We start from the raw sequence: 27765 nt of genomic DNA, 5'->3' as shown, positions 1-27765 counted from the left end.
AGCTATGGATTTAGAATGCGCAAATTATCCCTCCTAAGAAAATCTTAAAAAATTAATCCATCTTTGGTCTGAAATAACTAAACTGACTTTAGCACAAACTGAATTTTCTCTTTTTAGACTCAAACATACATTCAGGGAGTCAGGGGAGAGAGCAGGGAAAATTACTGCATACAGATTAAAAGTGAGAGGTCTCGAATAGTATCACTCAAATCAGAACAAGGCAGGTTACTACTAATCAAAGAGAGATCAGTGATCATTTTTTGAAATTTTACCAGGTTCTTTAAAATAATGATTCACCACCTGATCCCAGAAGAACTGAATAATTTCATTAAAACTCTTAAACTCTCACAAATCTCAGCAGAGCAGCAGGCCAGAGTAGCCTTTCCCTTGTAATCAGAGGAAATAATCAAGGCCATGGAGGAAAGGAGTCCAGGAAAGACCCCCAACCCCGATGGCCTACTGATAGAATTCTATCAAAGTTTCAAAGAAATTATGTCCCCTAAGCTATTATGCATTTACAAAAATAGGTATCTTGCCTCCTACTAGGAGGGAAGCGCTAATTACTGTACTACTTGAACTGGGTAAGGATATGCAAAAATCTAACAGCTACAGACCCATCTCTGTAATCAATACTCATATAAAAATACTTTCAAAAATATTGGCTATGAGGCTTGAAAAAGTAATCAGTGGGATTTTTTTTTTTTTAAAAAGGCATGGTTCAGATAACACATCAGTTGATTAATGTTATGGCATTCCATCAACATTCTAGAAATTCCCATGGAATCATTTCATTCAATGCAGAGAAAGTCTGACAGAGTGAATTAGCAATATTTGTTTGGTACTGTGGATAAATTTGAGTGGAGAAATCCTTTATTTCATGGATAAAGCTGTTATATTCCAATCCCAACTCTCACATCCTAACTAACAGCACAATATACCCCTCCTTTGATCTGTTTCGAGGAATTAGACAGGGATGTCCCTCCTCCCCCTCCTGTTGAATCTAGCATTAGAACAACTTGCAGTACTAATTAGGGAACACCAGGGTATTCAAGGGATCAAATCAGAGACTGGGGAGACAAAAATCTTTGTATACACAGATGTCATCCTCCTATTTATTAAAAATCTGGATCTATTCCAAATATCCTACAAACAATAGATAACTTTGGTAAATCCTCTGGTTATAAAATAATTTAGGATAAATCGAAAGCAATAAAAATCTCCTGGGATTTAGTTAGAAGTGGCTCTCCTATAGGCACATTTAGATGGCAACAGACAAACCTCCAGTATCTTGGCATCCTGTTCCTGAAGGAAATTAAAAACAGTCAAGGTTAACTCAAACCCATTAATCATGCAGTTAGCAAATGATTTAAATAAATGGCAAGCACTACCTCTCTCCCTTTGGGGAAAAATAAACAATTAAAATGAATGCCCTCCCCAGAATCTTTTTTATTCTGAATTCCCTCCCTAGCCATATCCACTTTTATTTTACTAAAATTGACAACATGTTCGGGTCCTTCTTGTGGCATTCTGGTAAAAAACCCAGAATCTCCTTACAAAGATTACAGCTCCCTATCGGAACAAGTAGTTTTAGATCTCCCAACTTTAAACTTTATCATGCAATAATTCTTAGCTAAACAGCACAGTGGCTCATTCACTCGTGCTTTAGAATCCCGGATGGGCTACAGGTGGAAGCAGAATTGGTGCCCCTTTACTAAAGCCCTGAAAATCTGCAGATATCAACTTCATATCTGCAGATCATGTTTGCAGATCATGGACGAACGTGGATACAAATTTTATATCTAGAGACCCGCAAATCAGTGGATATCCACATCTGTGGATGCGGATATCCGTGGACTATGTTTGCGGATCTTGGATTGGATGCGGATACAAATTTTATATCCACGCAGGGCTCTACCTTTTACCCCTTTCCACTGCGCTTGGATTACTACCAATTCCCTACAGAACAATTACCCACTATTGTGGCAGCCAGAAATATTTGGCATAATAGGTCTACTAAATTTAAAAACCACCCCATTCTGCATACCAAGGCCTCTATCTGGGATAACTCAAAACTCCATATAGCAGGCAACCCCATCCTTTGGCCAGACTGGATTAGGAAAAGGATTTTGACCATCAGTCAATTTATTGAAAACAATACTTTCCTCCCTTTTACAAAATTAAAAGAAAGGTTCAATCTAGAGATTAAGAAGCAGTTGCAATATATCCAACTTAAACATGCCATCTCCCATTGGTTTGGCCACAATTCCTTCGTTTCTCCTGACCCATCTGAACTACTTGCATTTCTCCAAATAATACCCAGATTACCAAGACCTATGGCAACACTATAGTCACACTTGACCAGCAAATCTGAACTAAACATAGACTCCCTAAAAAAGAAATGTGAAGAGGAACTAGGCCAATTATTTTCTGCTAACCAATGGAAACAAATTTTAGACAGTGCTCTCAACTGCTTCTTGGACCTCAATTTAAGATTAATCCAGCAGAAAATCATATGGAGGATGCACTGGACCTCTCTCCGACTATTCAGAACAGGTGCCACTAAGTCAGACAAATGCTGGCACTGTGATTCAGCAGGTACTAATTTAACCCGTATGCTGTGGGAAGGCTCCTATACTTGTAGGTTTTGGGGCAGAACTGAACTGCAGTTAATTTTTTCTTATCAAATACAATTGTGTTACAAGCTAAACATGTAATTTTAAACCTAATGGATGTTAATAGGAAGCTCAATAAATCTGAAAAATTTTGGCTAAGCAGAGCACTAATTGGAAATTCAAAAAGCGACCAACAATTGAAGACCGGAGCATAGATATTGCAAGCTTGGCCACTGTGGAAAGAATTGTTTTCCATTACAGAAATACCCTTGAAAAATTCTCAGTGATATGGGATGCTTTTCTAGGAGTCTCTGAATGATACTATTAAACGCACACTGCACCACCTCCTTCTATCAAGCTCACTTCCTTCCCCTTCCATCTCTATCCCCCTCCTCTGGATTTTGCTTATATTATCATAATAATTTTTCCTTAACTAGCTGGATTTTTATATGCAAAATGTGTTTGTAAATTGTGTAATACAAGTAATTGATTTATATTGTAACCATTCATATTATATATAATTAAATGTTTCAACTATAGCTAAGATTAGGCAGCAAGTGGTTAATATATTATGAGAAGTTTATGTATATTTTGTTATTCATTATAGATATATTGAAATTAATAGGATAAAAAATAAATCTGCATTTGATTACTTAGGTCTTTAAAACTGAAAAAAAGTTCAGCCATTCTAATAAATGTTACTCTCTACTTCCCAGTTTTGATTTCTATTCTAGTTTTGAGTAACAGCCATAAAATATTCACACGTATCAGTGTCCCAATTAGCATCTGTATTTTCGACTCCGATATTTTTACTAACTCAAGTAAATGTCATTGCTCAGAAAAATTAGTCTTTGGTGTTTTAAAAAAAAGTCACATAGAATTTGGGTACAAGATTCCAATTTCCACTGACAGGATTATTTAAATCCTTCGAGTTCCCTTCTGCAGGCCTGTATTGAAGGGTTCAGTATTTGAGCACCTAAAATATTCCTTCTGTCACATAAATTAAAGACAGTAGCTCATTCCTGATTCTCTGTTTGCAATTCCCTTTTTGAAAATCAAATAGCTTAGTCTGAATTTACACCAGTGTAACCGAGATCAGAATCTGGCTTTAGAGCTGTCATTTTATTCATTAACAAATGTCAACACAAAGAAATATATTATTTAAATAAATCCTAGGTGATTAATTAAAATTTGAAAAAGGCCCACTGAAGTTGACTAAAATAAACGATCTGCTGATAGTCATCCATAAGTAGTCATCTTCTATGATTTAATCTCTTAACTCTTTCTCTCCCTCTCCTCACACTATCCCACACTCATCCTCAGTGACTTCATTTTCAAGGCTGATGAACCATCCAACCCCTTAGCTCTAGTTTCCTTGCCTTCACCTCTTCTTCAATTCTCCACTCGCCAAAAGAGCCGTTCATTTCACTTGTTATGCTGTCTGAAGTGACTCATGAACACGAGTACCAACCACAGACCAGACTGTTACAAACCACAGCACAAACCCCAAACTTTAACCGCCTTAACATGGAGCCACGGACAGTCCCCTGGGGTACTCTGATCTATCTTGCCACCGAAGCAAACTAGCCTTTGTGACAGATGGTACCTTAGACCAAAAAAAAAAAAAAATCACAATAATATTCAGGTTACTCCGAAAGGACCAGTCACTTACCCCAGGTCAATTGTACCTGAGATCTCTCACCAAAGACAACGCTTGTAGCCAATCCTATAATAAATTAAAGATTTATTGACTAAGAAAAGAAATGAGGAGTTATTTACAAGGTAAAGCAGGTAAACGTGCACACAAATGAGTTACAGTCTTAGGTTTCAAAAAGTAATAGCTGTTGTAATGTGCAAGTTCTATAGGTCCTTTAGGGCTAACCCAAGCTACACAGCTGGGGATCCCTTACTTATGCTTAGAAGTCTTGCCCCCTCCTTGAAGTCCATGCAGCATAGGGATAACAATTTCTTCTTGCTGGGGATTTTTATTCCCTTCTGCCAGAGCTCAAGTTGATGGGACGAGTCTTTCTGCACATCTCCTCTACTTGGGTATGGAGGGAGCAATCAACAAAGTTGTCTGTCCACTGATGTTCCACAATGGCTTGTCTGGTGTCTATCGGCCTTCTTTTATTGGAAAGGAGAGGACACCTCTTGGGGTAAACTAGTATTTCATACTTGGCAATGCTTCCCTCCTGACTGGGGGAGGGTCTACATTCTAGAGCAAACACTTTTATGTGGTTACAGAGCAAACAGTACATGATGTGCAGATGTTATAACAGGATTAATACATGCAGCATCCTACAAGCATTTCATAAAATCTAAATACCTCTTTATAGCTCTAATATCTATTTTAGCAATACTAATGCAGAGGTGAACCAGACTGGTTTCCAGCATTGCTTCTGTTAGTGTTCAGTGAGGCCTAGGCATCTGGGCATGAGCAAGCATCTAGGGTCTGCCAGCGACAGGTCTGGTTCAGCTCTCCACTCACCGAAAGAGCCATTCACTGGACTTCATCTTCAACAAGAACTGCTATTTCTCTAATCTCTGCTGTTGAGTTCCCTCTCTCCAACCATCATCTGATCAGCCTTGCCCATCGGTCCATCCCTTCCCCCAGGCCCTCAGCCTTTCTGTAATTTCCAGTCCATCAGCATCTGCTCTCAGACTTCTCCCTCCTGCCTTCTCTTCCTTTTTTCTTTCTTTCTTGTCAATTCTCTCCATGCTTCACTCTCCTCCACTCTTAACTGGTTTGCTCCTCCATACCATCAGAAGGTTTGCCCTGCCAACCTCCAGCTCTAGCTCACCTAGAACATCTGCTTCCTCTGCTCCTATCTTTGCAATAAGTGCCTCTTATGGAAGTCCCGTGACCAGGCTGCCTTCCTCTGATACAAATTCATTCTCTCCTCCTTCCGTTCTGCCATCTTCCTAGCTCAACAACTCTACTACTCCAACTTAAATGAATCCCACACCCACAACCTCAGCTACCTTTGACTCACTCTTCAAAACTGTCCCCTCCTTTTGCCTCCACTTCTCCCGCTACACAAGATCTTGCCCATTTTTTCCTCAGGAGAACACAACGTTCCCCCTCCTCTCCACTTCCCACAACTCTCCTCCTTCTACCTGTCACAGATGGAGAAGTTATTCACCTTGTGCAGTAACTGGGGTTCTTTGAGATGTGTCTCTTTGTGGGTGGTCCACTTCAGGTGCACCTGCACCCTGCACCTTCGATCAGAGATTTTTTGGTAATGGTGCCCATTCAGACTGCGCAAGTGCCCTACCCATCCATGTGTCCTGCATCGAGGCTTTATGGGGCTGCAGAGAAGAACCACTGCAAGATCCCCCAAGGGAGACTCCAAAGCAGAGAGGAAGGAGGGTGGGTAGTGGAGCATCAACAGAGACACACATCTTGAAGCACTCCAGTTACTGCACAAGGGGAGTAATTTTTCCTTCTTTAAGTAGTTCCCTTGTGGGGTGCTCCACTTCAGGGGATTCCCCAGCAATACCCCCAAGGAATCAGGAGGTTCAGAGCACAGCCCAATACAGAAGAGAGAACTGCATTGCCTACAGCAGCATCTTATCTTGCTGCCGGCACCAAGGCATAATGATTACAAGAAGTATGAACAGAGGACCAAGGTGCCACTCTACAGACATCTGCAGCCAGCACATCCTTAAGTAAGGCTACAGATGTATATATTGCTTGTGTGGAATGTGCGATCACTCAAAGGGGGTTGAACATCAGATCTTAATACAACTGGAGATCCACTTAGATTCAAAATTACTGAAAAGACGGTTACTCACCGTTGTAACTGTTGTTCTTCGAGATGTGTTGCTCATATCCATTCCATTAGGTGTGTGCGCGCCGCGTGCACGATCGTCGGAAGATTTTCTACCCTAGCAACACCGGCGGGTCGGCTGTGGAGCCCCCTAGAGTGGCGCCTTCATGGCGCTGAATATATACCCCAGCCGACCCGGCGCCCCCTCAGTTCCTTCTTGCCGGCTACTCCGACAGTGGGGACGGGGGGCGGGTTTGGAATGGATATGAGCAACACATCTCGAAGAACAACAGTTACAACGGTGAGTAACCGTCTTTTCTTCTTCGAGTGCTTGCTCATATCCATTCCATTAGGTGACTCCCAAGCCCAACTTAGGTGGTGGGGTCGGAGTGAGACATTGCTGTGTGCAAAACCGCTGATCCGAAAGCAGCATCGTCTCTGGGCTGCTGCACTAGTGCATAGTGAGCTGTAAATGTGTGGACTGATGACCAAACCGCTGCTCTACAAATGTCCTGGATCGGAACTTGTGCCAGGAAAGCCGTCGAGGAAGCCTGGGCCCTCGTGGAGTGAGCGGTCAGGTGCGGTGCTGAGACACCTGCCAGGTCATAGCAAGTCCGGATGCAAGACGTAATCCAGGAGGATAGGCGTTGTGAGGAGACCGGTGAGCCTTTCATTCGGTCGGCCACTGCAACGAAGAGTTGCGTCGTCTTTCTAAAGTGCTTTGTGCGGTCAATATAGAAGGCCAGGGCCCTTCGTACGTCCAGGGAATGCAAACGTTGATCCTGGCGAGTGGCATGTGGTTTGGGATGAAAGACCGGGAGAAAGATGTCCTGGTTGATATGAAAAGGAGAAACCACCTTAGGGAGAAAGGCAGGATGTGGACGAAGCTGCACTTTATCCTTATGGAAAACTGTATAAGGGGGCTCGGATGTAAGCGCCCTGAGTTCAGAAACGCGCCTTGCTGAGGTGATGGCTACAAGGAAGGCTGTCTTCCAGGATAGGTACAAAAGTGAACAGGTGGCCAGTGGCTCGAATGGAGGACCTGTGAGCTTGGAGAGAACCAGGTTGAGGTCCCACGTCTGAACGGGCTGACGTTGTTGTGGGTACATCCGGTCTAAGCCCTTGAGGAATCTAACGACCATCGGGTTAGAGAACACCGAGGACGCGAGTTCCCCTGGGTGAAAGGCCGATATAGCGGCCAGGTGAACTCTAATTGAAGATATCGCCAACCCCTGCTGTTTTAGGGAGAGGAGATATTCCAAAATGAGAGGAATGGGTGCCTGCAACGGGGACATGGCTCGTTGTTCGCACCAACAGGAGAACCGCTTCCACTTGGCCAGGTACGTGGTGCGTGTTGAGGGCTTCCTACTGCTCAGCAGAATCTGTTGGACAGAGTGCGAGCATTGCTGCTCTGCCTGGGTGAACCATGGAGCAGCCACGCCGTGAGGTGGAGTGATTGCAGGTCGGGGTGACGCAGCCGGCCGTGGTCCTGAGAGATGAGATCCGGACACAACGGAAGCGGGATCGGTGTCTGAACCGAGAGTTCCAACAGTGTGGTGTACCAATGTTGTCTCGGCCACGCTGGAGCGACCAGAATTACCTGTGCCTGGTCTCTGCGCAATTTGAGCAGTACCTTGTGGACCAGAGGAAACGGAGGGAAGGCATAAAACAGGTGGTCTTTCCAGGGAAGGAGAAACGCATCCGAGAGGGAGCCCGGAGCTCGACCTTGTAGGGAGCAGAACACGTGGCACTTCCTGTTGTCTCGAGATGCAAACAGGTCTATCTGGGGAAACCCCCACTTTTGGAAGATGGAATGTATGATGTCCGGACGGATAGACCACTCGTGCGTCTGGAAGGACCTGCTGAGTCGGTCCGCTAGAGTGTTCTGGACTCCAGGGAGGAACGATGCCGTGAGATGGATTGAGTGGGCGATGCAGAAGTCCCACAGGCGAATGGCCTCTTGGCATAGAATTGACGAACGTGCTCCTCCTTGCTTGTTGATGTAAAACATGGCCGTGGTGTTGTCGATGAGAACTAACACACATCGGCCACGTAGGAGGTTGAGAAATGCCTGGCACGCCAGGCGCACCGCCATCAGTTCCCGAACATTGTTGTGCAGGGCTAGCTGGGGTGCAGTCCACAGGCCCTGGGTATGGTGTTCGTTGAGATGGGCGCCCCAACCCAGAGATGAAGCGTCTGTGACCAGGTGCAGAGAGGGTTGTGGAGCGTGAAATGGCATCCCCTCGCAGACCACATTGTGATCTAGCCACCAGGTGAGGGAGGTCAGGACCGAGATCGGGACCGTGACCACCATGTTCAGGCTGTCCCGATGTGGTCGATATATTGACGACACCCAGGTCTGGAGTGGGCGAAGCCGAAGTCTGGCATGCCTGGTTACGTACGTGCAGGAAGCCATGTGACCCAGCAGGGTAAGGCACGACCTCACCGTGGTAGTTGGGAACGCCTGGAGCCCTTGAATGAGGCTCGTGATGGTGCCAAATCGGTTGTCTGGCAGGATGGCTTGTGCACGTCTGGAGTCTAGAACTGCGCCTATGAATTCTATTCTCTGGGTGGGTTCTAGAGTGGATTTGTCCTTGTTGAGTAGGATGCCCAACTCGTTGAATGTGTGCACTATTATGTGGACGTGAGCTTGAACTTGCTCCTTGGTCTGACCGCGTACCAGCCAGTCGTCTAGGTACGGGAACACCTGTATCCCTTGCCGACGAAGGTACGCTGCCACGACAGCCATACATTTCGTGAACACTCTTGGGGCCGAGGATAGGCCGAAGGGAAGGACTGCAAATTGGTAGTGCACCGCGTTTACCACGAATCGCAGGAAGCGTCTGTGAGGTGGGTAAATTGAGATGTGAAAGTATGCGTCTTTCATGTCGAGGGCGGCGAACCAGTCTCCAGGATCGAGGGAAGGGATAATGGCCCCCAAAGAGACCATGCGGAACTTCAACTTTACTACGAATTTGTTGAGTCCGCGCAAGTCCAAGATGGGCCGCAGACCTCCTTTGGACTTGGGGATCAGGAAGTAACGGGAATAAAATCCCCTGCCCCTTAACTCTATCGGAACCTCCTCTATGGCCCCCATGGCCAGGAGCGTAGAAACCTCCTGTATAAGAAGTTGCTCGTGAGAAGGGTCCCTGAAGAGGGACGGGGAAGGGGGGTGGGAGGGGGGGATAGAAGAAAACTGGATAGCGTATCCCCTCTCCACCGTGCGGAGGACCCAACAGTCCGAAGTTATAAGGGACCAAGCGCGGTGGAAGTGGGAGAGACGATCCTGAAAGGAGGGGGCTGGATCCTGGGGGATGACTGGGGCGCCGTCCTCGACCGCACCTTCAAAAGTTCTGTCTAGGACCTGAAGGTGGTCTTGGTGGCCCCTGGTTCTGACCGGGTTGAGGGCCAGCCCATCTTCTCCTACCACCTCGCCCTTGCCTCCGGGCCGAGTCTTGTCTCTGACGAGGCGGGGGGGGGTAGAAGCGCTGAGGCTGCGGCCTAAATGGTCTGCGCTGAGGGCCCACAACATGCATCCCCAGGGAGCGCATGATTGTTCTCGAGTCCTTGAGGCTCTGCAGGCGAGAGTCCGTCTTGTCTGAGAACAATCCATGTCCCTCAAAGGGCAGATCCTGTAGGGTTTGCTGCAGCTCCGGAGGCAAACCCGAAACCTGAAGCCAGGAGATCCTGCGCATAGCGATACCCGAAGCCAGGGTCCTCGCAGCTGAGTCTGCTATATCCAAGGAGGCCTGCAAGGAGGTCCGAGCCACCTTCTTGCCCTCCTCTACCATGGCTCCAAACTCTTCCCTGGACTCCTGGGGAATCAACTCCTTAAACTTCCCCATAGAGTTCCAGGAGTTAAAATTGTAGCGGCTCAGTAGCGCCTGTTGGTTCGCCGCTCTAAGTTGCAGCCCTCCGGCTGAGTAAACCTTACGGCCAAACAAATCGAGCCGCTTAGCCTCTTTTGATTTAGGCGCTGCAGCCTGCTGGCCGTGGCGCTCTCGTGCGTTCACTGATTCCACCACCAGTGAACACGGTTGGGGGTGGGTATACAAGTACCCATAGTCCTTAGACTGGACAAAGTATTTCCTTTCCACCCCTCTCGCTGTGGGTGGGATAGAGGCAGGAGTTTGCCATATCGTATCCGCATTCGTTTGAATCGTGCGGATCAGGGGTAATGCCACCCTCGATGGGGCATCCGCTCCAAGGATATTCACGATTGGGTCGTGCACCTCCACTATCTCCTCCGCCTGCAGGTCCATGTTACGGGCCATCCTGCGCAGAAGATCCTGGTGAGCCCGAAGATCTATTGGAGGTGGGCCTGTGCACGATGTGCCCGCCACTGCCTCATCCGGAGAAGAAGAGGAAGATGCCTCCGGTGGAACAGGATCCAAGGGCTGGTCCTGGTCTCCCTGTTCCTGGGCTGGAGCATCATCTGTGCCTGGGTCCAGGGCGTCAGGTGGTCCGGACCCAGAAGCCTCCATGCCCCCTGGCGGAGGCCGAGAAATGGTGGACTCCGGGGCCCCTCTGATGGAGTGACCGGAGCGAGAGGTCGAAGCAATTGGAGCCCCTTGCGCCTGAAGGTACGCCCACGGGGTCCAAAACGACCAGTGAGATGGGCCATGAGAATGGTCCTCTGCCATCTCCTGCCAATGGCCCAAGTCCTGTTCCTCGGCTTGCCCCTGAGGGGGGTATGCCGATCTCGAGAGATCCTCCGAGAAGTGGGACACCGATCTCGATGGCCACGGCGGTGCCGATAGCGTCGAGACGATTCCCATTGGCTGCGGTGCCGCACGGTGCCGGTCCGGAGATGATCTATCTCTACGCGGTGCCGGCGATCGGTGCCAGGACCGCGACCGGTGCCGATGACCTCGTCGGTGCCGGGAGTCGGATCTGGACCTCGACGAGGACCTGGAGTATGCCCGGTGCCGGGAGCGGCCTCTCGACGTCGAGCGTCGACCGTAGCGGTGCCGAGAACTACGTCTCGACGTTGATCGGTGCCGACGATCATAGCGGTGCCGAGACGTAGAGCGGTGCCGCGAAGAAGATCTTGGCCGCGAGTACGACCGGTGCCGAGGCGATATTCGGTGCCGGGACTGCGAGCGGCGTGGGGACCTGCTTTGGGACCTGGATTGGTGCCGAGGTTCCAGCCCTTGCGATGGAGGGCGCATCAAGGCAGGTTTCCCCCTCGACTGGACCGGGTGAGTCAACGGTGCAGTCGGTGCCGGTGGTTGAGGCGGTGCCGGCTCCGTGAGAGCTATTAAGTCTCTCGCCGCCGCGAAGGTCTCTGGAGTCGACGGGAGGCACTGTATCACCGCCGGTCTCGGTGGAGACGCTATCTGCACCGGACTCAACGGCCTCGGCGCCGGAGTCGACGGTGCTGGAGGCACCTGTTTCCGGTGCTCCACCGGCGGACGCGGCTCTACCCCCGGCACTGGGGGAGCCGGCGTCTTCGGCACGGATGTCCCCGTCTTATGGGCTTTTTTATGCCCCGGGGATAATGACCGGCGCCGAGGCACTGCTTGCGGTGCCGACGAGGTCCGGTGCCGGGGAGGCTTGTCTGACGCCACTCGCGTGGTCGTCATAGCCGGTGCCGCCGGGGCACTGCGCACCGAGGTGCTAGGTGCCGGGGCCTGACTTGTAGATGGAGCGTCCGGACTAAGTGCCGCCTCCATCAGGAGTTGCCGGAGCCGAAAGTCCCGCTCCTTCTTGGTCCTTGGTCTGAAGGCCTTACAGATCTTGCACTTGTCTATTTGATGGGACTCTCCCAGGCACTTCAGACAGGAGTCGTGCGGGTCGCTCGTGGGCATAGGCTTAGCGCAGGAGGCGCACTGCTTGAAGCCGGGAGCGTTGGGCATGAGCCTGGCCCCGCGGCCGGGGGATAAAGGGGGAGACGACCCCCTTAATCCCCTGAACTACTTAGAACAACTAGAACAACTTTTAAACTATTTAACTATTTAACTATAAACACTAGAACTATAACTATAACTATAACTGTGATACAACAAACTAAGCTAGGGAGAGTGGAGAACAGCTAAACAGCGCTCCACAGTTCCAACGACCGTCAGGGGCGGTAAGAAGGAACTGAGGGGGCGCCGGGTCGGCTGGGGTATATATTCAGCGCCATGAAGGCGCCACTCTAGGGGGCTCCACAGCCGACCCGCCGGTGTTGCTAGGGTAGAAAATCTTCCGACGATCGTGCACGCGGCGCGCACACCCCTAATGGAATGGATATGAGCAAGCACTCGAAGAAGAACCCTTATTTCTGTCTGCAAGAGATACCAATGGTCTGGGATATTTTCTAAATGGTTTGGTTCTATCTAGGTAAAAGGCTAATACCCTTCTGACATCTAGGGTTTCGAATATGGCTTCTTGACTAGCCCATTGTGGTTCTCAGGAAAAAAACCAGGAGATGAATGGTTTGATTAATATGACATTCTGAGTGCATCTTAGATAAAATTTTTGGACAGGCCTATAGCAACACTTTCTCTCTGGTGAATACTATAAAAGTGGGGGGTTTGCCATTAAAACCCCCAATTCTCTGACCCTTCGAGCAGAAATGATAGCTACCAAAAAGGCTGTCTTCATTGATAAATCCAATAAAAAACACGTAGCTAGAGGCTCAAAAGGATGTTTCATAAGGCAGTTAAGGACTAGGTACAGGTCCCACCTAGAAGCAGGATCTCTGCCGCGGTGTATGAAAAGCGGTTATTGCCACTAAGAGAGCCCTAATGGAATTCACAGACCTGATGCGTTCAGTTTGAACAGTTAATCCAATATCTTAGGAAGAGAACAGTGGGTCAACAAAATCTCATGACTGTTACATCAAAGGGGATAATATTTCCATTTCTGGAGGCAAGTATTTCTTGTTAGATTCTTTTCTACTATTTAATAAAACATGTTGCACCTCTGACTAATAAGATATCTCTATTCCCAAGAACCACTGAAAAACTATATTTGGAGTCTCAGAATCTGTAGGTTGGAGTAGAGTGTCGAACCTCCACCCTGAGTCAATAACCAAGGACTCAGCAGTTGAAGACATTCTCTTACTGTTACTTGAGGACTGCCCTGATTCTTTGAGATGAGATTTGCTAGTACAAGAAATCTGCTGGAAGGGAAGTATGCTCTGACTGTCACTGCATCCAGGGAAGCTCCTATGAAGTCCAAACGCTGGAATGAAGTCAAAACAGATTTTTCAAAGTTGATTTGAAGGCCCGGGCTTGTGAAACTGGTGTCATCTTTGCTGACACCAACACTTCCTGATAAAATCTGACCCTGATCAACCAATCACCCAGGTATGGGAAAACGATTATACCCAAATGATGTAGGTGGGCAGCAACTACTGCCAGAATCTTTGAGAATACCCTTGGGGCTGAAAGAGAGCACCCTGCATTGGTCATGCACATTCTTGATTAAAAAACTAAGAAACCTGTTGTGTGAAGGGTGAATAGCCACATAAACATATGCCTCTTGTAGGTCGAGTCACAAATCAGTCTTCTAATTCTGTTTCTTTAGAATTTTAATGAGGGAATTATTGCTGCAAGGGTCACCATCCTGAATTTCTGCTGTTTTACTTATCTGTTTAGAGATCTGAGATGTAAAATTGGTCTCCACCCTCCATTCTTTTTGGGAATCAGGAAATACTTTAAACAGAATTCCCTTCTCCTGTGCTGGACAGGAACTGGTTCTACTGCTCCTAAACGCAGCCACCTCTTATGAGAATAATTGATGTAACCAGATTTCGAGATTTCCAAAACCCATTTGTCTGAGGTCATTCTCCCATGCAGCCTGAAAACAGAAGAGGCAACTTCCAAAAGGAGGCAGGGGAGTAAGATGTTGCAGCTGCACAACCTTGTCAACTGCATGGTTGAGACTCTTCAACCAAATCATCAAAAAACTATCGCTTGGAGGACACGGATGGCTCAGAAGATGTATGTGAAGGAGGTTTCTTTCTTGAGTATCTTGGTCTCTTGGCCATAGGTTTAGATGGTCTATTTATGGTAAGTTAAATATGGGGCTGGGCATTCTTTTTGTGCTGCCTCTCGTCTTATTTACAGGAGTAAAAATTCTAAGGGAGCACAGCATGTCTTTTCAATCCTTTAAAGTATGGAGCAATGTATTTGTCGAGTTGGCAAAGAGCTTGTAGCCATCAAAGGGGAGGCTTTTGATGATACTCAATCTCTCTTGGGAAACCTGACAGTTGCAATCAAGACATTCTCCTCATGATTACTGCAGTGGATATAGACTGTGCTGCAGTATCTGCAGTGTCAAAGCAGTGATGTCTTTGCCAGGAGCCGACCCTCTTGAATAATAGCCTTAAACTGGTCATGATGTTCCTCTGGCAGGTGCTCAATACAACTAAATTTGTGGTAATTTAAATATTCATATTTAGCCACAAACACCTGATCGTTTGCTCTTCTGAGCTGAAATGTGGGATTTGCAACCAAAAAGATTGAACTGCTGGTTGTCCTTACTGTACAGAACGGGCTTTAAGCTATGTTGTCTGCCTCGTTCATTAATGGTTTTCACCACCAGATAATTCAAAGCTGGAAGAGAAAATAAGAACTCCAATTCCCTGATGGGGACATAATACTTTTTATCCTCTCTCTTGCAGGTAGAGATCTGCCAGTCTTAGTGGGCTCCATAAGAGCTTCATTGACTGAAATGGCAATTCTCATAGATATTGAGGTTTTTAAAATAACTAGGAGTTTATGGTGGACTCCTAAACCTCCTCTAAGGAAATCTGAAGCATTTCAGCAGTTCACTTCATCAGTTTCTGAAACTGATTGAAGTCATCTGCCACATAAGTGGTGGGAGGCATGACACATGAAGAGGAGGAAATATTAGTGAGAGGCATCATCTCTTTATCCACCCTTGCTTCTCCTCCTCTGGCATACATGGAGGCATGCACCTATGATCCTGCCACATAGGTGTCATCTGAAGAGTATCCTCCGGTATATACATCAGTGTAGGAGGGAGAGCAGTGTTTCTTAGAATAGACAGGGGAATCCTGCACCGAAATTTGAGAATCTGAGTCCTCTTCCCCATACTCCAAGAGAGGGGACAGCTGTTTAGCTTGTAGAGTAGACGAGGGCGGATATCGTACTCAAGGTGATAGAGGGGTCAGTGACAGAGTCTTGATGCTGATAACCCTCCAGCACTCGTTAATAGAGGAGACTCCAGTTCCAAAGAAACTATCATGTCTTTAGGGTACCTAAATTCTTGTGGTACCAATGGTATCAAAGATGGTAGCAAGTGAGAACCTGCAGAGGATGGCTTTGGTCCCCATGCAGTTAGTACCAAGCGCTTGGCATGGAAGCAAGTCAGCTCAGATTTCATCAGTACTGTAAGTCGCTGAGCAATTTTGGTACTGTTGACCTGCATGTTACCGGTATCAGGTGTTGTTCTGCAGCAGGCTTAGAACTCTTCTCAACAGCATCTCTGCCATTCTGGGTATGAGTACCCAAACTTGCTACCAAGCCTGTCTTAGACAAATTCCTCTATGCCTTTGTGGTACCAGCATCCCTTAGAGCCCACATGGAACTTCCTTAGGACCCGAGATCTCTATAGCCTTCTTGTGCATTGGTGACTGAGATTTGAAGATGTACTCCTTACCTCCTTCTGCTTAGCAGCAGATGTCAATGAGGATTTTGGTACCATAGATGTACTTGGTGCCGCAGTAACATCTACATCTCTAGTAGTCTCTGGTGACTGAGATCTTGATGTAGACAGGGCACTAGTGGTACTGGGAGGTCTATGTACAGGGGGTATTGAAAGCTGGTCATAATCATTAGGAGTTTAAACTTGATATTCCTATTCCCCCTCCCATCCCCCAAATCTACCCTTGAAGGAAGTGCAGACCTTGCACTTACAGGGGATATGAGTAACACCCAAACAGTGGATGCACTGGGAATGTCTATCACTGATCAGAATAGCCTCATGGTAGGAGAGGCACCTCTTGAATCCCGGGGAGCTTGGCATTCCTAAGTAAAATAATGAAAAAATAATTCCTAAAAGGGGAAACTATGAACTAACTAGAGATATAAATAAAAATATTTTTATTTTATGATTTTTTTAAAAGAAAAAAAAAAAACCAAGGGAACAACAGTTTCAACAACAATAAATGCTATAAGGTAACTGAGGATGGTTCACCCATGCAGCCCCATATAGCCTTGGCATGGGACATGTGGATGTGCGAGGCACATGCGCAAGCCAAATAGGCACCACTACCAAAAATCTCCGATCAAAGGCACAAACTTACCTCAAGTGCAGCACCCACAGGGACACTACTTGAAGAAAAAAAGTTTCTCATCTGCTCCCATCCTCTAACCCATCCACTTGCCCAAGTAACTACACCCCATCCCTGCCAGCTCCTACCACACACTTGTTATATTTTCAAATAAGCACCTTTGTGCTTCCTTTTATACTGCTCCTCAAGCTGGGGTGGAGCACCTCGTCAATATATGCATCCGAAGAAGTGGGCTGTAGTCCACGAAAGCTTATGCTCTAATAAATTTGTTAGTCTCTAAGGTGCCACAAGTACTCCTGTTCTTCTTTATCCACAAAGCTATTTCCCTATTCTCCTTAAAAATTTCCTTTGCCATGATACCCATAAAAAAAAACCACAGTTGACAACAGTTGGGCTGCTGGTGCACTCATACCATTGCCTATCATACTGACCCATATCATTTCACCGTACTCCCTCATCAATCTGCATCCATTATCTCATCTGATACTTAGACTGTAAGCTCTTTAGGGAAGGGACCCTCTTTTTTTTCTCTGTTTGTATAGCACCTAGCAGAATGGGACCCTGGTCTATGAATAGGGCTGCTAGGTGCTATGGGAATACAAAATAAATAAGTAAATGAATAAAAAACCCAACAACATACACATGTAGGGAGACTGTCAAAAAATCAGCAATGCCACTGTGCTGGCAGACCTGGACCTCTCCTCATTCCACAATCCCTTTCCTGCTTTCTCCAGGTCAAGGACCTGCAATAGGGCAAGAACATTCGGACAGTGGTGTGGTAAAAGGCTTTATAGCACTGCTATGACTGCAAATGCTATGGGTTCAAAGCTTGCTGGGCGGGGAAGTTTTAAATTTTGCACAAGCCAAAGCACCACGTAAAAATGCAAGGAACGCAGGGTGAGTATTTCCTCAGTCCTGATATGTGCAGAAGGGGAAAGAGTCTGTACAGAATTAGGGGAAGGAGGCTTGTAGTCTTAGGTACTGGGTACTAGAAGTTCACAAGGCCAGTCCAAAAGCAACAGTACTGCTACTTTCACGGTTAGCTCCCTGCACATGAAGAGACCTGCTGCAACAGAAACAGAGAGTTGCTGCTGTCATGGCTGTTCTTTAAAATACACATTAAAATTAGAATAACCATTTAAACCATTCAAATAATAAGATAATTTTATAAAAGACCCTCAAGGTGTTTCCCTCACCTCATGGAAGGCAAATGCCTCATCACTACATCCAGTGCCTGGATAGTTTCAAAAGGAACACTTGGCAGCCGACCAGAAAGAGCATCATGTAAAGCCTGCAGACTCACACAGGACATCCATTTTATAGCCACCTTAAATATTCTGTCCTTCCCTTCTCCTGGAAGTGTGACCTCCAACTCCACCTGCAACAATAGGAAAACAAAACAAGATGATTCTTTCCATTTAAAGACACGAAAAGCAGGGGAGATGAAAGGGGCATAGAGTTACTTTGCGTAGAAATCTAACACTTTGAAGAGAGCACAAAAAGAAAAAGATGTAAGAGGGGAAGTGTGGAGAAACACTATCTATTAGTTTACATATTCTTACTACAATTATTATTTCCATGAATGTGCTTTCCACCTCCCACCCCTTTAAGGCAATATTACATTTTGGCAGTGCTCTTATATCAAGTGGACAGTCCCACTGGGAACATGATGGTCTGATTGCAGATATAAAGACACATATTGATGTAATACTTGTAGGAGTCAGATATTGTATAAGCAGAATTGAGCCTGGTCTGTTGTCATCATCGGCTCAGGATTCATAACTCTCCGTTCAAACTTTCCCTTCCAACGTACTGCTTATATTGTTATTGCTAATCTACTTTAAACTATGTGAAAAAGAATTCAGAAACTGTCTTCCAGAACATTATTCTTAATAAGATTTGTAAATTAGCAAAGAATAAAGCCAACTTAAGTGGTAGGGCTATTAATATGTATGTAGAAAGAGGGGACAAGGATATTTCTTTCACATATGATTAATTTGGGACTTCTTGTTTAGACTTCAGAGTAACAGCCGTGTTAGTCTGTATCCGCAAAAAGAACAGGAGTACTTGTGGCACCTTAGAGACTAACAAATTTATTAGAGCATAAGCTTTCGTGGACTTAAGCCCACTTCTTTGGATGCATCCAAAAGCTTATGCTCTAATAAATTTGTTAGTCTCTAAGGTTCCACAAGTACTCCTGTTCTTCTTGTTTAGACTGCCACACTCAGGTCAAGTTTAAAAAAGGAATGTGAGGATGTATGCGCGCACACACACACACACACACACACACACACACACTTTTTTTCTAACTAAATTTAAGAGTCAGGATTGTTCTTTATTTTTCTACTTTTTATTATACATTGCAAAGACATATCCGATGAAAGAGAGGTTCTTAACCTTTGTAACTACAATTACGGCTTCTTGAAATTATGCTTTTGTTTCCATTTTAGTAGCTCCCAGAAGTCCCAATCAAGTTCAGAGCTCTCACTGTGCTGGATGCTAAACAAAAAACATTAGAAGATGGTCCCTGCCTTAAGGAGCTTACAATTTCAATGTAAACAAAGGCATCGAGTGGATTTAACAGGCAACTGGAGGGGTAAGGTTAACAGTGATAGAACCAGATAGTTGCATATATTAGCTGTGACGATTAGCTTGTTTCAGTCAAAAAACTGTAAGTAAAAATAAAGCAGAAATGTCAGTAATTCTTACTGGACAGCGCCCTAGCCATTATCAGTTGGGAATGTATCATAGGCAATTTTAAACTATACTATCTTCTGCCTCTGCACTCCTCCCAGAATAGCATTATACATGAGATAATTTGGCTTGTGGAATGAATTGTATTACTCAGAAGTGGACAATAGGAAATGGAGCCTTTCATCTCTAGGTCACCAGTTTGAATCAAGCCCAGACTGGTAATTCTCTACTGATGAAATATGCACATAAAGATTTAGGTTTCCAACAGCCATAGGCTAAGAGTTTCTTATGAGGTTTCTCCCCCTCCCAAAAAAAAACTTCCATCAAAATGTCTCCTCCTTACATGCAAAGTACAAAGGCTAAAAGATCATATAGGGGAAGAGAGCTAGGGTATGTCTACACTGCAAATTAAACACCTGCAGCTGGCCCACATCAGCTGACTCGGACTCACAGGGCTCAACTACAGGGCTGTTTAATTGCAGTGTATGTGTTTGGACTTGGGCTAGACCCCAGGCTTTTGGAGCCCACAAGTGGTAAGGATCTCAGAACATGGGTTCCAGTCCAAGCCCAAACATTTACACCACACTTAAACAGCCCTGTAGCCTGAGTCCCACAAGCTCGAGTCAGCTGACACTGGGCAGCTATGGGTGTTTAATTTGCAGTGTAGCATACTCCTAGTGTTGACTAGCTGACTCTAACTGTATATTTCCATACTTTTTTCACTCTTTTATTATAACCTTGACTTATTGGATACCAGAAACAATGAAAGTGATAATCATAACTTATCTGACCATGATTATTTTTTATACTATTCTTTCAACAGAAGACTTGTTATGTCCATTTCTTTTTATCAGGTTTCAATTTACAAAGCCCCTCATCTGTGATTGGTTCTTAATCGTTTTACAAACTTGACTACTTGTATTGCAGTAACTTTGATTCCTTGAAATAAAAAGGATACGTGATTCAAGTGTTTGTATTCCAGTAACCACAAAGCCTATTCTGTGATACAGCCTAATTTAGGTAGCTACCTTACAGTCTTTATTTCTTTAGGTCACGTATTTGAGTCACTCTATATATTATTAAAAAATATGAACCCAAAAATCCTAACATGTAGAAAAACAGCTATTTTAAAAGACTACTATTAAAGGTAAGCCTTGTAAAAGAGGATGTGATAGATGAATAGAAGCCAAACTCAGACCGGATATAAGTAAACACAGGTGCAGTGAGTTACTGATTTACACCAGATTTGGCCCAAAATTTTTACTACTGAATCCAGACCCATTTGAAAAAGATCCAAGCACACTCGTCCCTAAAATATGTAGGGTTTTAAATCCAGCGTACTCAGGTTATTTTCTTCACAGAGGGTCTTGTCTGAATCAGATGTAACAAAAGGTTGTGGACATAGCCTGTCGAGACCTTTCAGAAAACGACTGACCACAGGGTGGCTAAGACAGATTGTCCCTCTGCACCTGGATGGAAGGCTGAAATGGCAGCCAGGTTAACCCTTATTGATGACCCTTATTGGAGAGCCCCTGCAGTTTGAGATGGAGGAGGTAGTCCAATATAAGCGGTATAGTGTCAGGGATGAATGATGTTGCGCCATCCAGATTGAAAATCTCTTCCATTTGGCAAGGTAGGTAGCCCTGGTGGAGTCCGAAGGCAGAAGCTCAGTGAACTTTTGCATAGCCTCACAGATGTTATAATTGTATCTGCTCACCACCACGTGATGGTTAGCAATACAGAGCTGCAACCCCCCAGTTGAGTATATTTTCCTCCCCAAAAAGTCCAATTTCTTGGCCTCATGGTTCTTGGGAGAGGGCCCCTGGAAGCTCTGTCGCTCACTCTGGTTAGCAGCATCAACTACCAGGGAGTCTGGCTGGGGGTGTTCATACAAGTGTTCATACCCACGCGAGGGAACAAAGTACCTCCACTTGTATCTTTTGGAGGTTGGCAGCAGCAAGGACGGGGTTTACTGCAGAGTCTTGGTGGCATCGCTAATTGTTTTGATCTGCAGTAGCACGATATGGGATGGCCCGGGAGGGGAGAGAATATCGACCATTTGGTCGGCTTCCTCCACTACCACCTCCATTTTGATATTCAGGTTCTGGGCCACCCGTCTCAGCAGCTGCTGAAGGACCCTACTGTCCTCTAAGGCCAGAGTAGTCAAGGTACCCACCACTGATTCATCTGATGATGAAGAGGATGAGAAGGTGGCCAGTACTGGGGTCTGTTCACTGCTCTCAGCCCCACAGGAGTCCCGCGGGGCAAGGAGCAACACTGCCGGGACCGCAACTGGCGATAGGATGGTGGCCAGGAACACTGCCGAGGTCAGCGCCGCAGCCGGCGCTGCTGTGGGTGAACCTGAGACTGAGGCCACTGATGCCGATTTGGAACCCTGGCTTTGATGATAGGCCCAGGGTGTCCAGAAGGGCCACTGAGGAGCCTGCCACTGGCCCTGCCAGGGCGCCGGGTAGGGATACTGATCACAGCGGGAGCGGGATCTTCTCCTTCTACTAGAGGGTGAGGACTCCACTTCCGACTCAGAGGTTGCTGATTGTGATAACCAGGGAGGAGCGGAGTATGGTGCCGGGGAATGGTGCCAACTTGGGGAGTGGAGCAGCTCTCCTGCAGAGACCCCTGGTGCTGCAGGCCAATGCAATGGGGATGGCCTCATGGCAGACATCATCGCTGGCTTACCTACAGAATGTACCAGGCTTGGGATTGGTGTGGGTAAGGGTGGCGCCATGAGTACCAACAGGTCCACTGCCACCTTGAACACCTCCGGTGTCCAGGGGAGCTGTATGTCCTCGCGGCGGCAGCCTGGTGCGTGGCGCGGATCTGGACTTGATTGGACCCCTCCTGGGGCAGGAGTCAACGGGATCCCAGCCAATGGAGTGCCCAATGGGGGCTTGCTGGTTAAATGGTCCTTAGACCTAGCTGGGGAGCACCCTCTGTTCACCTTTTTCTTTTTACGGGGCACCAGAGAGTGAGAGCGGTGCCTCACCAATGCCTGCCTGTGGGCTGAGCCGGGGCAGTGCCGAGGGTCTCTGAGTCCTTCCTTGGCTCCGGTTCACACGTCAATGGTGCCAGCGTGCTGTGCACCAAGGATGCGGTGCTTGAGGCCGGGTCTGGCGCGGTGGGCTCCGACTGGGCCCGAACTGCTGCTTCCATAAGGAAGACTCAGAGGCACTGCTCTCTGTCCTTAAGGGTCCTGGGGCGAAAACCCTTACAGATTTTACAGCAGTCTCTGAGATGCCCCTCTCCAAGCCACTTAAGGCACGGCGAAGGCAGGCCACTTCTTGGCATAAACCTGTCACAGTCCGAGCACGGTTTAAAGCCCGGGAACCGAGGCATACCCGGTGCTGAATAAAGACGTCAGGGGTAAAGACCCCTCCAAAGGAAACTTATAAGAAAACTATCTGAACTAACTATAAACTACTCTATTGCTAAATGCAATTATGTACATGAAGAGAGATACTGCAAAGCATGCGCTTGTTGAGGCAAGAGCGGTAGGGAGTTCCAGCTAGCCATCACAGGCTGTAAGAAGGAACCGAGGTGGGGTCAGGGCAGGGCCCTGTATTGGGCGCCATGAAGGTGCGACTCCAGGGGGCACCCAGGGCCACCCTATGGATACCGCTAAGGGAAAAATCTTCCGGCTGTTGTGCACATACCTGATTGGAATTGACATGAACAAGCACTCGAAGAAGAACAGAGTAAAGCAGGACACGATTCTGACTCAGGTCACGTGGCTGTAAGAAGGAACTAGAGAGGTGTTGACTCACACTACCTCTTATACTCTTGGTCAGGAGCCCAAGGAGAGCTGGTGCGGGCCAACGGACACTTCTTTGAAGAATTTCCTGACTCAGGAGCCTGGCGTGCATGTGTACTGATGTATGGAACACACACACACACACACACACACACACTTACTTTAATTATCCTGAAGCAAACACTTAATATATACACCAACAGGTTTCAACTGAACTTGGATCAATTTAGCTTAATGTGCTAACTTCTCAAACTAAATCTATTTAAGCATGATTTAAACTGGCTTATGTGTGTTTATATTAGAGGTTTTTTCCAGAATAATCAAATCAATGTATTTACCCCCGTGCAATTTTTCTATTATAGACAAAGTTTTACATATGATAGGAGAAACATTAAAGAAAAAAGTCCCTAAACTCTGTCTTGGTCCACACCTTGGTCTTTGTTGGGAAGAAGAGGAGAGTTAATTTAAGGTTTTTGTCTAATTGTGAGCCAATTATATACATAAAACAACTTTGCTCAGAACACACACACTCTGCATGAGATTAAAACATTCTGCCATTAGCCCTTTGTAAACTATCAGAAAGAATCCCCTGGCATCTCCACAAGAGGGTCTGAAGGCAGAAGCTCAGTGAACTTTTGCATAGACTCACAGGTGTTATAATTATATCTGCTAATGACTGCGGGGGGGGGGGGGGGGGGAGAGGCTGGTGGGGGCGGGGAAATCCCCCTGCAGCTGCCAGCGGGGGAATCCCCCGGCAGCTCCTAGCCGCCATGGGGGGGATGGAGGGGGGAGGGACAACGACAGGACAACAATCCCCTGGCAGCTCCCCAGCCGCTGCAGGCGAGGAGGGAATCCTTAATTGCTGCTGTCGTCAAGGGAATCTGCCGGAACTCCCCAGTCTGCAAGTGCTGGGGACCCCCAGATCTCCCCAGTCCCCAGGGGCGGTGGGGGATACCCATAAATTCACCAGACACCAGGGGTGGGGCAAGGGGGAGGGGGGAATTCCCCTGCAGCTCACTAGCCGCTGCAAGCAGCAGAGGAACCCCCACAGCTCCGCTGCCTGGGGGGGAAATCTCCCAGAGCTCCCCAGTCAGCGAGGGATCCCCCGCAGCTCCCCAGCCACCACAGGCAGGGGTACCTCCCAGCCATGGGGCAGGAGCCACAGCAGGGCAGGGTGCTTGACTCTCCTCCCTCCCCATTTTGTCATGGATATTTTTAGTAAAAGTCACAGACAGGTCATGGCTTCCGTGAATTTTTCTTAATTGCCAGTGACCTGCCTGTGACTTTTACTAAAAATGTCCATGAGAAAATTGTAGCCTTAACTATCAGTTGCTGAGGTTAACTATCTCCAGCTGTTTGATTTACAGCAATAACTCCCTCTATGTTATCTAACAAAACTTTTAAATAAGTTAGCTGTTGGGTAGAACCCTAGTGCATCGGGGGACACTCACCTCTTGTAAGTGCCTCTTAGAGGCTGGGTCTGATACTACAGAACTTTTCCTGCTCCTGGTGCCCCCTGTAGGTTATCAACCTCGTTAGGCAGTTCTTCAGTGTCTCTTCGCTCCAGCCAACTCACAAAGTCAAAATGAATGAACCCCTTCCGGTGTAGCCAAGAGTTCAATGAACTGTTGGTCCTCACCAGGGTCTTCAGCCCCGTCTCGTGGCTCTTTATATCCCACCCCTCACTCGGGCTTCTAAACAAGCTTTGTACCCTTCTCAGGGCTTAGGTCACTTCCCCAGTGGCTGGTGAGGGAACCCAGGCCCACCCACTGTTCCAGTTTTCAACTCAAGGACCCTGTAAACAGCAGCCATGTACAGTACTGCTTCTTTTAATCCCATCAATTAGTTGCTGCTACCTTCCTTGGGCCTCTTCCCATCTAGTCTCTAACTCTAAGGTAGTGACTGGAGGTAGAGATTTCAGGTCCTCTCTCTCCAGTAAAGGCAGCCAGTCAAGCTCCTGTGGCCAGAGCAGCACACACTTCCTCACCCTTCTGGTCCCAGCCAGGAACTGATCACCTCAGGTCCTGCAGCTCCTTTTATCTCAGCCTACTGGGCTCTGATTTTATGCTTCTTTGCAGCCTTTCTTGGTAGGCCTGGAGGCCCCACCTTTGCTGCTCCTTCCTGGGGGGAAGAGGTGGATATAGTAGGATTGCTGGGCCTCCAATAGGGTGCCACAAAGGGGCAGGTACACCCCTCACACCTGGATACTTCTTCCAAATTTTAATTACAGTATTCACTTTGAAGCAAACACTGGAATTAAAGTTCAAAAACTATTTCCGCTATACCCCCCCATTTTCATTCTCACAGCTTTTGAGGCATTTTTCATGCTTAGTTTTTAACTAAAACCAAAGTTTTCGAGTGCAGGAATTTGAGGTCAGTTGTTGCAAATGTGTGCCCTGGGGAAAGGTAGAGCAAGAATTCTGAGGATCTGCCAGTTGCGTCTTCCCCTGGCAGCTGCAATTGAGACTTTCCCCATTTTGAGAGGAATATCATCTCTACCCAGAATGCCAGGTCTGACCTCAACTCCTATACAGTTGAACAGAAGGAAACCCATAGGAATGGCAAGTCTAGATGAAAGATAAATATGTTTCCTGCTGAGAAATTGTTGCCACACTTAATTCCCTCCACATATCATTTAATACAGACGGACTTTTGAATTTAAAGCATCAAGAGTAGGGCTCTCTTTCACAAACATGTATGATGACAGTCCCTGCTCTGAAGAGCTTACTCAAGATATAAAATGTAATTAAGACCATTTAAAAAAACTAAAAAACTAAAAAAAAACCTAAGCTAAATGCAAAATATCTAGGTTAATTCAATACTGAGGTTACAGTAAAACAAAAAGTAAAGAACTCAAAGATTCAACACCAGCATTAGCTTATCCACCAGACATGTGTGTGGTATTTTCTATGTGTTTTTCTGGTTAAAGGCATAGTTTAAAATATTTCTATTTGTCATAGAATGGACACTAGAAAATATACAAGTTGGGCAATACTGCTGTTGCAAATTAACTTTTGCAGTATAGGCTTCAATAGGACTTGCCAAACCTATGAAGACAGCTTTAGAAATTAGAACTACATTTGCTGAAAATACTTTAGAGATTCTTGCTTGAGTTAAATTCTGTAGGAACACAGAAGATATCTTCTAAGAAGTAAACAGATACCAAATTCTTCGCTTACAAAATGTAAGAGTCTATTGGTCTCTGAGAATCTTAAATCCTCATAGTTTTCTTAGATATTAGTTTATGGTTAAGTAATAACTATTCGATAAGATAGGGGCACAATACAATCTTTTCTGTAGCATACTTATTTGATACCATTATACAAATGCCTATTTTATGGTAATGACTAGAGGTCTGGTTGAGCCAGGTACTGTACAAACACATTGTAAGAGACAGCTAGGGACAGTATGGTTTAGCGTATAGAACACTGGACTGGTGCTCAGGAAGCCCCAAGTTCTATTCCTAATTCTGCCACTGATCTGCTGTCTGACCTTGAGCAACTCACTTCATCTCTCCAAACCTCTGTTTCCCTTCTCACCCTTTGTCTATCTTGTCTATTTAAACTGTAAGCAACCTCTTCAGGGTCTCTCACTGAGAATCTGTACAGTGTCTAGCACAGTGAAGCCCTAATATTAGTTGGAGCCTCTGAGCACTACCATAATGCCAGTAATTAATAATAAGATTGTCCCTACCCTGAAGAGCTTGCATTCTAAATGGACAAGTATTATAATATGAACTCAAACCACAGACACAGTGTCAGTTATTTTATCTGGAATTTGTGTCAGAATGCCCTAATAAGACTGGTCTTTGTCTAGAGATTTACTCTAAGTATAAAATCACTTGGTACCTGAAAGGCTTGAAGTCACAATGTGAGATGCCATTATATTACAACCTCTGGCTAGAAACTTATTTTTAAAACTTACTTTATCCCTCCCAATAGGAAGTGGCATAGCTGTATATAGGTTTTTTCTTCCATCAAATACTGGTTTACGATCCCCAAAGATCTGTGTTTTAAAGTGCTGGACCATATGCTCAACTATTTCTCTGAAAATATAAAGAAAATTAAGTTATCACATAATTTGAACAGAGTACCAAAAGAACCCCAATATGTTTATGTAATCAAAAGGAAACAAAAATACTGGCTATTACATGAACAGCTCAGCATGAAAGATCAGATTTATTTAATCATCTGAGGAGACAACGGAAGTTGATTTTATGCAAAAAAATTTCATAGAACAAACTGTTTCTGTTTTTTGGGACTACTAAATTTGATCCTGGTTTCTCATTGGAAAGTTTATAGCCCCAGTATTTTACCTACAGTTTATTCTATGCAAATAGAACACGTACGTAATATAAGCTGCTCTTCTCCATGGCTCCCATCTGCAGAACAGGACTGATGGGCTAGGCAGCAGGACAGCACAGGGAAAGGCGGAATTTAGGAGAGGGATAGATGATCCAATGATTTGGGGCTGTGCACAATGCATACACCAAATTCCTCTGCATCACACTCAAATAACAATCTTGACTCTCACCTCTACTCCTGGGGGAATTCTGTGCCACTGTGCATGCGCTGAATTTATGTCCCCCGCAGATTTCTTTGCTTCCTCACAGAAAAAATAACTTTCTGATGGGGAAGCAAAGAGAAATCACAAGAGCGGTCATGCAACCCT

General features: G+C 46.1%; 1 protein-coding gene across 2 annotated transcripts in view; it reads right to left on the bottom strand.

The window, feature by feature from the left end:
- The window catches only part of AGO2 (argonaute RISC catalytic component 2), a 141244-nt gene that overhangs the window by 62882 nt on the left and 50597 nt on the right, over positions 1-27765 (bottom strand). For both annotated transcript variants that reach the window (XM_054018346.1, XM_054018347.1), the window contains exons 3-4: positions 27019-27139; positions 17828-18009 (exon numbers count right to left, since the gene is read on the bottom strand). In XM_054018346.1, coding sequence (XP_053874321.1) covers positions 17828-18009; positions 27019-27139 — 303 coding nt within the window. The remainder of the gene's footprint in view (positions 1-17827; positions 18010-27018; positions 27140-27765) is intronic.

The sequence above is a fragment of the Malaclemys terrapin genome, chromosome 2, assembly GCF_027887155.1.
Source record: "Malaclemys terrapin pileata isolate rMalTer1 chromosome 2, rMalTer1.hap1, whole genome shotgun sequence".
NCBI lineage: Eukaryota > Metazoa > Chordata > Testudines > Emydidae > Malaclemys > Malaclemys terrapin.
This window is presented reverse-complemented; position numbering and strand designations above follow the sequence as displayed.